Here is a 14,011-nt window from a genome sequence, read left to right on the forward strand (position 1 = left end):
AGGGAGTAGCCTTCAAACATTGGCAACTCACTGCCTCACTGAGTAAGGACCCAACACTGAGTAGAGAGGTTTTTAATTTCGGTTTTAAAAATGTTCAAGCGCCAGTAATGCGAAAGTGAAGCCTACATGCAAACAATAAACCTTGCCTCAAGGTCTACCCACGAGCCTAACCTTCTGAAGTTTGAACTTTCCACCCCAGCCACTTTTGTTCCTTTATCCACACATAAACTGTGCCTCGCGTTTGTCAAAAGAAACTAATCCAGGATGGCTATGTCTGACCCCTTGCGCAGGTCTCATCACCCCACTCTCTCTTCCTTTTCCCCTCTGATTTCCTTTGCCTCACCAATGTTAAATTTCATTTCCATATTACTTACCTAACCTAATTTCACAGATGGAAAGGCACATGTTAGTGGTCACTAAGGTATAACTTGGAAAAGACTAAAGACCTGAGTCTTTGAAACCAACTTTTCATTAATTATGCTCCTAGCCGTACATGAACGGAGGCTGCAAACCAACCTATATTCCACAAGATCATACCATGTATAATCCTGTGCTAATACAATTCAAACACTCACTTCAGGGGAGACCGCAATCTCATTCAACCATGGAAAAGGCTGCTAATGAGAACTTGCTCAAAAACACGCCAATTGAAGAGATCTAATCACATAATTTCCATGTACCTTTGGACAGTCAAGCGAAAGGAAAAGGGCTTAAGCATCCAAAAAGGTTAAGTAAAATATTGAGACTCTCTAGCTCTGCAGCTAAAAAGGCCAGGCGTAGATCCAGCAATCAATTTTTGGAATGGGTGTTCCCAAGTTGTATTCAGGAATATGGTTTAAAGACTGAGAAGATCTGAAAAAAAAAGAGCGTTCTTGCTGCTCTTGTAAAAGAGTACTCAGAACTGCCAGCGGCTATCAATTGGGTACAATGGGAAGCAGCGCTATAACGCAGTTACATGGATGAGGTTGGTCTGAGACCAACACTGCATTTACATCAGATAAACAAAGGCTCCATGACTAGTGAAAATACATAAGTTCTTAACCTCTTGGGTGCCCATAACGAGCTTAGCTCGTCATGCAGCTCGGTGGCACTGTGCTGATGACGAGCTGAACTCATCATGACCGTTACGGAACGCCCACGCGGGGATAATTCCCCCGCTGTGCTGGGCGTTCCATTGGAACGGGCCTGGTCATGGCGAGCTCCGCTCATCATCAGTTCAGCGACACCGTGCTGCATGACGAGCCAAACTCGTCATGAGCACCGCGCACGGCCCCTCTCCCCCCACGCAACGGGGAAATTAGCCCCACGGCGAAGGGGTTAAAAACGCCATAATAAATTTTGGAGGCTTTGCCAGAAATCTGATCAACCATGGGACCATCAGGAATGGACGAACCAGGAACTTTTAGCAAATATCAGCATTCGCTACACACTATTGAAACAAAGGAGCTGGGTGGAGACTTGAGTAAAAATCTGGCTGCAGGCTAAAGCCGGATTAACTTCAGACTGATGTGGTATTCCTGAACTATCAGGTATCGAAGACTTCATAATGGTGTTTAGTTTAAATAAATCATCCCCACCAGAGAATAGTTTTCCTACCAAGGGGAGGTACTACTCTTATCTACCTAACCAACTTGAAATCATCAAAGAACCTAGACCTTGGTCTAGCATCTGTATGTCTAGACATTAAATGCAACATTGAGCTATCTACACATTGACTAAACGGACACAATTACCATTAATTCTGAAGGATTGTCTGTAAGGGTCTTCTGGAAAACCACTCGTAGCCCAATTCATGGCTTGAAGCAGGGTAAAAGCAGCTTTTTCAGGAAGGATACTATTAAATCCCTTTTATCGACATCACTTGTACGTGCAAATACATGCAGAGGAAAGCCTCCAAGTAAAGACACAGTGTTATTTATTTAGGATCCAGATACCAGGTTAAATGTTTCCAGTTAGCAGCAGTAAAGGAGATCTAGGGACTTCCCAGGTCTTAGCACGACAAATAATAGGTGCCTGGGCAGGGCTAAAAAATTTAGTGTTTTCAGTCCTCTCCTCAGTATCCACCTCAAGGCTCCAAAGAGGTGCTAGTGTGAAAGAGTCACATAACTGAATATGTGAACAAATACGACACCGAGGTGAGAGGCCGTACTGCGGATAAGGAAGGATGATAATTCAAGATAAACACAGCAGTAAGGGAAAGAGATCTTACGAGATCAAGGAATGTGTCACACAAAGTGGTTCTGTCTAATTCACGTATTACTTATAAAAAAGAAAGAAAATATTTCAAAAACACAGGAGTAAAATGTCATAGATGACAATTTATGGAAATATTGCACCAATTTCTACTGAGGTGTTCCATTGTAAGTGCAAAAGTGCTCGCACAGTGCCAAAGCAGGTGTATATAACATAAACAAGAGAAATACATGTACAACGTTCACAATAATTGTAGATGAATGCCTGGTAAAAAAAAACAAAGTTCATTGAGTCTCAACAGTTGGGACAAGTCTGTTAAGTTTCTAAGGATTGTGTTAACCCAACTTAGTCCTTTTTGATACAGGCAGAAATGATTGTCGACATTTCGACCCGCTGAAGAAGCCTATCAGTTGTGGATAAAAGGGAGGGTCTTCTACAGGACAATTAATGGAAACATCCAAGTAGTCTTGAGGATTTGGGACATAGCTTGATTAATAGCTATTGCGAGTTTTAAAAAAGTTTTTATAGAGAAGCGTGAATAATGGGATTCATGAAATTCCCAGTGATAACACATCCAGGCAAACCAAGAGATGTGCAAAATCAATCCAAGATCCTGTGGCCGGTTCGGGCACAGACAGGCTGGCCTTATGTAGAGCTGGCCGCTTGAAAAACTGCAACACTAACTCAAGCAGGTGTGCGGCACAGAGAAAATAGCTGCAAGTGAAAGCAAAAGCAGCCACTTAACACCTGCTCTTTACTTCAGATCGGGGCGGTTTAAAAAAAAAAAAAAAAGGCCCTATGTTTCCCCCCCCCCCCAACATAAAAGTGCACAACAAATTTCAATTTTAAAAATCAAGCTCACTTTGACAGTGTAGCGGTGCCTCTGGCAGATACCAGACTTCCGACTCCTTCTGCGCTTCAGATCGGCGCAGTGTTTTTAAAAAAGTTAAAAGGCCCGAGGTACACCCAATATAAACATTAGAGTGCCGAATATCAACTTTACAAATCAGGCTCACTTTGACAGCGTATCGGTGCCACTGGGCGACACCAGGTTTCAGTCTGACCTGTTCACGTCGTGGCTGCTCTGTGTACGTCACCGCTAACTCGAGTGGGTGAGCTGCACAAAGAAAATGGCCGCAAGTGAAAGCAAAAGCTGGCCATGCTCCACGCTCAAATTGGCGCAGTGTTTAAAAAAAATGTAAAGGCCCCAGGTACCCCCAATATAAACCTAAAAGTGCACAATATCAATTTTTACAAATTAGGCTCACTTTGACAGCGTAGTGGTGCCACTGGGCGACACCCTACCTCAGTCTCTGATGCACACCCCTGTATGGGCCACTTTTTCACCCGCACATGGGCCACTTATGCTCAGTTGTTTGTACCTTCTTCATCCAAGAACCGTCCCTTTAGCAACCATGGGCAGAAGGGACTACTGCGAGCCAAACCTTTCAACCAGTGTTAAGAAACAGCGTCATTTGTGTAATGTATTTACTACCTACCATACCAGAAACTCTACTGAAATGGACTTCATTGAAAACACTGCAGCACACAATATGGACACAAACCCCAGGTGACAAACTAAGCAATGTCCCACACAACAAGACTGCTCATCAGACGCCAGAAATAAGATCAAACTTGTTACGGGTGCATAGATCTGGACACATACCTGTTTCCTAGTGCGCGTCTTCCCCGTTCGCAGTTTGATATATCGTGCTATCAATTCATTGCGGCCTAGAAAAGAACAAGAAAAGGTATGAAACAATTACATAGGAGACTGAGATAATCAGTCTGAGGGAAAGACCAGAACATTTCCATTAGTGCATTCATTTGAGACACAATACGCGTCTCTGGTTAACCGAAGAGCTTCACATGGCCAACAAAGTGATCAACATCGGCCTTCTCTCAGAGGCCCAAACGGCCACATTCACAAACAGCAAGGATGCCACACCAATTCGAGCCACCTCAGTTCCCCACAACGCGGAGACTCACGCTGCCTTTACCCTTCTCCGTTTTGGATACACAGTAAGCATGAAGTAAAATGGAGGCATTCCTGGGGCTCATCTTATCTCCATGCAGTGACGCACTGAGAGAAAAGGACAGAAATTCCCTTAAATATTCATAATCCGTGCAGAGATACAGTGTGTACGAAATGGATTGACGTGTCTGCAGATATTCCTTTTTGGTATCGTGATATCGTGAGACAGAAGGCTAAACGTGCATGTGGAGTTCTACAGTGGTATTACCAGGGGATGTCCTTTATCTCAAACAGAAACAGTGATATAAACTCGGAATGTTCTTCATTCAATACAATAATATAGTGATATACTCACTTCGTATTAAGGGATTTTATGCTGCTCGGTGGTTTGCGTGATTTATAAAAACAGTGATATAAACACGGAACTGCCAGGTGATGTACATTATTTCATACAGTGATATGCATAGAATCACCACGGTATTATCTTTATACCATTCAATTAAATAAGGATACAAAGCGTAGAACTGCATGGAACAGGCTGTACTCTGTGCAGTGACACAGACAGACATTCGATACAGATGTTCTTTACTCTCCCACAGAATATCCACATACTCCACCCAGTGAGAAAACGCCACTTATTTCATGGAGTGACATACGCACATAATTGTCAGTGCATGCACTTTACTACACAGAGATATACAGTGAAAGAACAAAAAAATATCCAGGGGATGCTCCTTATTTCCTGCAGTTACATAATGCCATAAGCACAGATTTATTTTTTTGCAGTTTTATATGTTGCAAAATTGAACAGAAGGTTTTGGAGCGCATTACATTAAGAACCAGTTACATTACACAAGGGCGCATTAATTTTTTTTTAGGCACGGGGAGATTAAGTCATTTGCCCAGAATCAAAGGATGCTAAACTGGCGCCGAGACTCGAAACTGGCTCCCCAGTGCCTCAGACGGCAGCTCTGGCCCTTATGCCACATCATTACGAACGTGCAGCACATATGCAATGATATACTACTATAAATACAGAATACTCAGGTGAATATCCATTAATTGTGCTTTAATCCATGCAGTTATGCAGTGCTATAAACAGAGAATAACTGAGTGACGTACTCTGTTCCCTACATTTATATATGTAGTGCTAATACTACAGCATATCTAGGGGGTGGGGGGGTTCCATACAGTCATATACTGCTATGTACACATACTATTCATGTGGGTGTTATGTAATCCATGCAGTTATATACTGCTATCAATAGGAATAGCTAAAAGAGGGGATTTATTCTATGCAGATATATAATACCATACCAATAAAATGTCAAATGGGTGTTCTTAATTCCATTCAGTTACATACTGCTATGAAGAAAGAATATCTCAGGACGTCCTTTAATCCATGCAGTTATACAGTACTATAAACAGAGAAAATCTAGAGGGTGCTCTTTAATCCGTGCATTTATGTACTGCTATAAACAGAGAATAGCTAAAAGATGTTATTTCATCCATGGTGATGTATGTACTGCTAGAAGCACAGAATATCCAGAGGATATTCTACAATCCATACATTTATATACTGCTATGTGCACATAATATTAGTCGGGTTCTTCTGTAATCCATGCAGTTATACAGTACAATAAACAGATAATATCTAAAAGAGGTTATTTCATCCATGGTGATGTATGTACTGCTAGAAGCACAGAATATCCAGAGGATATTCTACAATCCATGTATTTATATACTGCTACGTGCACATAATATCCGTGGGGCTATTCTGTAATCCATGCAGTTATATACTCCTACAAGCACAGAATAGTATCGGATGTTATTTAACCCATGCAGATATATACTGCTATGAACAGAGAATAGCTAAAAGAGGCTTCTCATCCATGATGTTATAGATACTAAACACGAACTATCTGGGTTGAGATTTAACCCATGCAGTCATATACTGCTAGAGGCACCGAATCTCTCTAGGGGATGCTCTTTAATCGGAGCAGGAATGCAGCACTACAATCCCAGAACATCATCTTGATTCCACTGCGATGAAGTACCAGCCCCCCCTGCCGCGGGTGTTCTGTGTTCCACGCTCTAAAGTAAGGGCAGGCTGGCCTGGGGATGGTTTTAAATCTTAGGGTTACACTTCGCTATAAGAAAAAACATTCAGAGGGCGTGGTTTGTTTCATTCAGTTACATAAGCAGACAATGTCCAGGGATATTCTTTATTCCACAGTTACACAGCGATAGAAGCACAGAATTGCTAGAAGGTGTTGGTTATTCCCCGGAGGGCCACGTTCTCAGAGGAGGGTGTCAATGATTGCCAGAGACGTTCCCTCTTGCCGCGATTTTGAAGGAAAGGACGCGCCTGCAGTTGCGCAATCGGCCTCGGGAACTCTTTCTGCGAGCACAGGCACGTGGTCCGCTCAACCCTCCCCTGCCTCCACCACAGTCCATGACAAATGGTCCACAGCTGTACATGCGAAGCCGAGACTGTTTGTGGAAAACAGGGCTGCGCCATTGTGATACTAGCCCCCGCACCCCTCAGGCTGTGGGCCTGGTCTCTGCAAATACTCCTTTGGGATAAGGCAATTTGCATCACACCCACCCCATACAACCCTCCCTGGCTAGGGGGCAAGAAAGATTCTGGCCTTTGTCCAGGCTATTTTGGTGCATCCGAAGCACCCTTGGCCTGGGAAGGTCTGACATTTAAGCGACTCAGATGATCGGACTTGAATTCCCCTTTCAATATTTTGATATGTTTGTTGAGGAAGTATAAGGTCTTTAAATACAACACAAGACAGAGAGCGCGAGGTGAGCGGGAGTGTGTGTAAAAAATGAAACAAAATCTCCCACTCACACCTAGCTACATGAAGATGTACTGCCAACAGCAAGAATTCCACGTGGACAATAAGCAGATAGCAAGACTTGCCAGCAGACAGCAGGCCTCACACCTCAAGAGTAGAACCCCTCCTCAGAAAGACTTGTCCACTGCCAGCAGACTCACCCTCTGCAAATAATATGACGAGTAGAAAGCATAACTCGCTGCATCACTGTGATTTTTAAAAAATATTAATTTCACCCATGCTGAACAGCCGCCGCACTGCAGTACAGGATGGTTATCAATCTGTACCAAAGTCAGTAGTTCTCATAGGCGAGGTCTATTGGCTTTGTCAATGCTTGTTACGGCTTTTACCGATGTTCCGACACTCTCTCCAGAATAAAATGTAGCACTCGGTTTTGGGGGGAAATTCAAGTTAGCATGAGCACTACAAGTTTTAAAATATTGCTGATCTTCCGACAACATTTCACCCACTGACAGACTAGTCCTTCAACAGTAAGACACACCCTTTTGCAGTAAACCTCGTGTGCTGACAAGAACACTCACTGACACGAAGACTCTTGACAACAGCAAAACTCTTGCAGACTGAAAGACCTACCCACAATAAAGAAGACTTTTTCACTGAATATTCCTGCTGAGCATTCCTAATAGCAGGAAGACACCGTCATTGACAGCGAGACTCCCTACAACAGGAAGAATCTCACGTCAGCATGTCGACTGCCTTATTAACAGCTACTCTCTGCCACTGAGGAGCATACTACTAACAGGAAGACTCTCCTACTAAACTCTCATTAATAGCAAAACTACCCACCAAACTGCCCTAGTGATAATTCACACTGAACCCTCCCGACAACAGGAACACACTCCAACAGACAGGAAGTTTCAACCATCAGTAGTAAGGATCTCCTACCAAACTCGCCATCCAAAATGAAGGCTTGTCCGTCAACAGAAGTCTTGCCCCCATGAGGAATACATTACCCATGGAAAGACTCTCCCACTGCAAATTCCCACCATACTCTCCAACTGAAGACTGAATGGTTCTGCTTCAACAGGGAGACTCATCTGACGAAAGGAATTGTCAACTCACAGGTAGACAGTCCAACGGACATGACAACTCTTCCTCTGATCTGACGCTTCCTTGCAAACAGGAAGACTTTCCCACCATCAGGAAGACTTCCCTACTGATAACTATACTCTCCCACCTCCAACAAGGTATCCCAATGAGAGGATTACAGAATTTCCCACCAAAAGTAAGACTTTCCTGCCAAAAGACTTGCACACCATCAGGAATCCAAACGTGTCATAAAGGGGTGAGACAGGCCAGCTGTGACCCAGTACAGATTACTGTTTTATCGCTTTCAGTTCGAGCCTACTAGACAGCACATGTACTATCTGTTTAGAGGTATAATATGGCTTACCATTAACGCAGAGAGGATTGGTGCCAGACCATTGCTTACCATTCGTTGGCCTTCCTTGTCACTCCTTTGCCTGCTACTAATTTTTGTCCCAGCTTGTCAATCTGGTGTTTGTACCTCCCATGGAGCATTGACTCTTTACCAAGAGTGTTTTTCTGGTGTATGTGCTCAATTGTCTCATGTGTGTACTTCTCATCCTGCTGCTGCCTGTCCCAGTTTGCTTCTCTCACCCCTCCTCTTTGTTGCCCTCTCCTGTGTTCTTCTTGTGTTGCATGCACCCCCTTGTTGTACCTGCGTTGCTTTCTTGTCCAACTACCCTCCTGCTTCTGCATCTCCCGCCCTCTCCTAGTGGCTCTGTGTCCCTCCGCTGTCTGTGTTGCTTCCCTATTTCCTGCTGTCCCCCACAAAAATTGTAATTCTTTTGTGTGTTATGATCGGTGTTTAGGTTATCTATCTGGCTGGGATTGGTAACTAAACCCCGCACCGTCAAAATAAAAGGCTATGTCATTTTGTAGTAGTCGTGTCTACAAAACGCATGGGAAGTCGCAACAGGTTGTTTTTTTTTAATTAGCAATACTGCACAGTATAGGAAATGCTGTGCAGCGTGTCTAACAACCATTGGCAACGCCAATAGGTCACAAAGGTAGAGCTATTGTCTTTGCCGGTGCTTATGTTAACATTCAGACTACAACCAGTGAGGGAAATGGTGGTTACATCTGTCTAATGTAGTTCGGAAAAGAAGCAAGGGGGAAAAGGAGATCTACCACAAACATTTCCGGAATTTAAACTTGACTACTTCTGGGAAAACGTACATTGGGTCCTTCCTGTCATTAATATATTTTTCATCTTGCCCGTTCAGCTCAATGGAATTGTAGGTCTTTAAAAGGGAAACGTTTATTTTATCTGGTAACATACGCTTAGATTTTGGAGAACAGAATTCACTACACTATTTAGTGCTGTTTTCAAAAACCACATGCAGCTAGTTTATTAAATAAAGCAAGCGATGGCTGCTTAATGTCTACATACGGGTAAATATATAAGACAAATAAATGGTTTATATACAATAGGTCACGTTGCCTACCGCGTTATGATTTCGTGTCGTCGGAAATGACGTCATCGGCAAGGGCGGCGAAGTCGTATTCATCTCTGGCTCCAGTAACAAGGGACGCGAGGAGCTGGGGTGGCAGAAAAAGGGCGGGAGGGAGATGCCTTGGAGTTAAAAAGAAACTCGGGCCCAGCAGCTGCTCTGGAGGTCACAGGGTCGCCTCTTGTGCATTCATGGGTCTAACAGTTTGAGGACAACACCTGCTGGCCTCAGGGTGTGTCGAGAATGTTCTCTGCCTGCCCTTGTGCCCAGTGTGTATAGGGAAGACGGGACAGGCGGCGCCTGGTGGGAGAGGGGCGAAGGAGGGAGCAGGGCAGCTCTCTCCGCCGTCCCTCGGGGCACACTGTGGGGGTGGAGGGCGTCAAGGGCGACCGTGCAAACCGGATCGGTGAAGCAAGAACTGCGACGAAGAGTGGGCAAGGGACCAAGAGGCAAACGGGGCAAGGGTATGTATGGGTGCCAAATTGTCCACGCCGAAAGGAGGCCTTGTTCCAGCTATGGGATTTCCAGCGTGTAAAAAAAATGTGTTACTCAAGTCGAAAATCCCGAGCACGCAAATGTTTGATACGTTTTATAGGTGTAACATTTTCAGTTAGTCTAAAAGTGTTAGAAAATGGCTTCAATTGACCGAGGAGCTAGGCACGAAGTAATTTTACTTAATAGGAACTATGGTGACCTCTGAATTAAAATGCAATTATTGGCAAAGTTAAGGGACGCAGTAGAGAGCGCCTTCATTGTGATATGGATTTGTATTACGGTGTCGATGGTCACATAACTTCCTCTTCTCTGTTAACTACCTATTGTTTTGTATCTATGTCTGTCGTTCCTGGTCTCACCTCATCTCCCTGTTACTAGCCCCCTCTTAGCCAGGATTTCAGGATCACTCCATTTGAGGAAGAGCCCTACCTTGAAACCCCCTTTCCCGTCTACACTTGCACTCTGATGCTTTGCTAGCATGGTCAGACCTTGGTTTCAGTCAGGTTTTCAGCCAAGTCTTTGGGGCTGACTCGCTAACCGGCCCAGAGGCTGATTAGTTAAGGTGTCTGGAATCAACAACCCCTTCCTTCGACAGGAGACCCTTCGCTTTCCTAAGAAAATTACTCTACCGCCGTTTCTGGGGCATCTACTACCGCCATGTGGAAATCCATCTCTGTGAATGACATTCTATATCCAACTTCATGATTTTCGTAAAAATGTTAGGCCTCGATTACAGATGCAGGGCTAAATTCTGATCCCTATGTTTTTTCAATGCTCAAGATTCATTTTCAGAAGATAATGATGTTTACTGAGTGTAGTACCAGGGGCATAGCTTGGTGAGTAAGATTGTGGGGTGTGAGCTTCAGATTTTCCAACAATCATGCAGTCATATAATATTAAAATATATTATATGACAAGCAGGGCGCATAAGAGAAGGGAGAGAAATGCAGACTGTTAGGGGTACTGAGTGAGGGAATACCTAATATTTTGTAAACTAACCAACACTTTAAGACTTTCAAAGTCAAAATTCCTGGTGAAATCCAACAAGCACCCGACTGAAAGCACCTCTACCCAACTATTTACCAGAAGAAAGATTTATTGGTGGTGTGTAACACACAAACACCACCCCTGAAACTAAGCTCCTGACAGAAGCTAAATACCCTTCCTTCCGCAAATGACTTTTGCACAGCTCGATATGTGGCAGTACAACAACATGCTGTTTAATTCACAACAAACTCACTGCTGCCTGTGTTCCTTCTCTTCATCTAATAATAGAAAAATCTGGTTAAATCAGTGTGTGAGACTTGGATGGGTCAGAGGGCCCCAGAAGTGACCATCAGGCTTAAAGATGTCTGTGAATGGTCCCTAGCCAAAGAAGCCCACATGAAACTATCCCAAAGGGACAAGAAGCTGCAAGAAGACCTAAAGGCTTGGCGGGACTTGTGTACCTCTGGGTTGGCAGAGGGTGTGCCCTTCCTCGCAGAATAAAACTGACAGCGAGGAGAGTGGGCTAGATATAGCGGGGAGCGAGAGGGTCGACCCCGGTAATGTCCGCATTGGAACTCCGTGCTGTGAGAAGTTGGCCTGATATGCAGTGCTCACTATTCTAGTGATCACTATGTATCAGTCCAAACAACCCTTATTGATGATTGGTTGTAAGTCAACCTTATAGACCAGCTATCCTAGTAGCATGGATACGAGCAGTCTAAGGCTAAGACTCTAGAGGGCGTGTTAAGCCAGCTGTTTTACCATCACATTACCCCTTGAACACCAAGTGAATGGACACCACACAAGTTGTTATCAAAAATAAAGTATATTTATTTATAACAAGACTACCCTGGCTCTTTATGAGACAGGTAGCTCAGCACACAACAAAACTCTTAAAGAATTACTGAAAGTCGCACAATTTACACAAATGCCCGAGGGGCACGAAAAACCATATACACAAGAAGTGGAATGCGAAGTTACTAGCAGGTAAGTAATACTTTTCTAGACTGTAGAAACGCTAGGCCTACAATGCTGAACCCTTAGATTAGAAGCAGGAGGCCTAGGGACGCCGTATGCAGAGTGGGAACTCTCACGCGTAATGCGGGAACAAGTCTATGGATACTAGCACTTGCAAAGTTACTGTTCTCGGGCGAACCCGACTAGGTGGGTCGAAAACAAGGGTGGATCCGAACACTTAGGGTGTTGGACTATGCTGGAGCACCGGAGTACTCAGTTTACCTAGCCCAGGGGCTGCGGCTGCATAGGGTTCAAGTTGCGTCGGAAACCCTCGTTGAAGATCCAGGAGCCTGAAGAAAGAAGTTGCTGGCAGGCGGCCAGTGAAGGAGTTCGTGGTGATCCAAGCCTGGATCAGGGAAGAAGAAAACCTGTAAGCAGAGGGGACCAAGTTCTGAATCACTAGCCAGTGATTTAGGTGGGCACCAGGATGGCACCGGACGAAGTCACCTCAGCCAGGTGAGTGGGCGCTGCTGGGCTCTGCAGTCTCTCGGACCAGGAGGCGTTGTCGGCGACCTGGATGGAGGTGCGAGCTGTCCCACGAAGGTACTTGCTGTCGACGTCGCTGGACCCAGGATTGGGGCAACAAGTCTTGGCAAATGCAAGGCCCACGCGGTGGACCTAAAATGGCGTCTTGAGTGGACCAGGAGGGTCCAGGGTGCTTCTCTGAAGAAGGGAAGCAAGGGCCAGTCTGGAGCAACCAGACCAGCGGTGTTTGTCGTTAGAGTTCGTCGTCAGAGGGTCACTAGCCAACGGGCAAGTGACCTGGACAACGCGGTGAGCAGCAAAAAGCAGAAGGGCCCCACGCAGATCTCGTGGATGCAGGGGGGCTGAACTTCGGTGCTGGAGCTGCTCAGGGTCGGGGCTTCTCTTACCCCAAAGCACTCAGTCGAGGGTCACTCGGTGGTCGTGCTGGACAAGCGTCGTGCAGTTCTGAAGATGGCCGGTCCCTCGAGGTCTCGTCGCACCCACGGATCACAGCTGGGCTGATGATGTAGGTTGAGGTCAGATGTGCCAGGGAAGCCGGTTCTCGTCGTGCTGGAGCAGTCTTGATCCGGAGGAGAGACTGGCAACAAACCGCGATACTTGGTTGGTGCCTGCTGCTGCGGGGTGACTACTCCTCAGTCACAAGGGAGAAATCTTGAGAAGAGTCTTGAGTTCTTCGTGTAGAAGGTCGGTTCAGGATTCAAAGATTGATCTAATTTGGAAGGGGGCCTGCTCCTACCTTTATCCTGCAAAAGGGGGCTGGCACGCGACTAAGTCCTGCCCTATGGGTGGGACTAGGAGGGGGGTGGTTACACCCCTCTCCTTTGGCGGGCTTTCCCCAGATCAGGGGCTGGAGTGCCCCTGGAACTGGTTCAAGCCGGCCTATGCACAGTGAGCACCGGGGTGCCACTTGCAGTCACCTTCCTCTAAAGCCCTGCCTACCTAGGATACACAAAATCCTGTCTGGGACGGTGCTGGCACCGCCCCTGGCAGGAAACCCTTTGTCCTTGCCTCCTGTGCTGGGAGGACTCCCAGCAGCAGGAGGGCAGACTTGTGTCTCGGTGGCAGCATCCATCTTGTGGAGCTGAGGCTATGTCTGACTTTAACCGGGGTTACAGGTTACATACATGTCGTGTCCCTCTAGAAGGGTGGAATGCTAACCCCGTCGCCAGAATTGGCGAGGGGTTAGTATTCCAATTCGTATGACACCTTACTCGACATGTTTTGATAAAGCGATACCAGAGTTGGCATATAAACGCGAGGATTATAATGCACTTAAGAGTATATGGTATGCGTTATCATGGAACAGCTATTAGGACTTGGTTCCGCAAGCTGCAAACGGGCTCAGCTCATGCCAGAGCACCATCTCACATGATTCCAAGCACTCTGCCTTCAGGATTGTTAAGGCCTGCCATAGGAGTGACTGATAGGAATACATGTGTCCATTTTAGGGTTAGATATAGGTATACTATATCTAAAGCAAAGGGTGATTACACCACCTTGTCCCAGCTGTCGTC

At 45.5% G+C, this 14,011-nt stretch overlaps 1 protein-coding gene across 6 annotated transcripts in view; it reads right to left on the bottom strand.

Annotated features, from left to right (window-relative positions):
- Positions 1-14,011, bottom strand: part of TEAD2 (TEA domain transcription factor 2) — a 474,234-nt gene that overhangs the window by 74,019 nt on the left and 386,204 nt on the right. For all 6 annotated transcript variants that reach the window (XM_078655077.1, XM_078655080.1, XM_078655076.1 and 3 more), the window contains one exon: positions 3,860-3,924. In XM_078655077.1, the coding sequence (XP_078511203.1) occupies positions 3,860-3,924 (65 nt within the window). The remainder of the gene's footprint in view (positions 1-3,859; positions 3,925-14,011) is intronic.

The sequence above is a fragment of the Lissotriton helveticus genome, chromosome 7, assembly GCF_964261635.1.
Source record: "Lissotriton helveticus chromosome 7, aLisHel1.1, whole genome shotgun sequence".
NCBI lineage: Eukaryota > Metazoa > Chordata > Amphibia > Caudata > Salamandridae > Lissotriton > Lissotriton helveticus.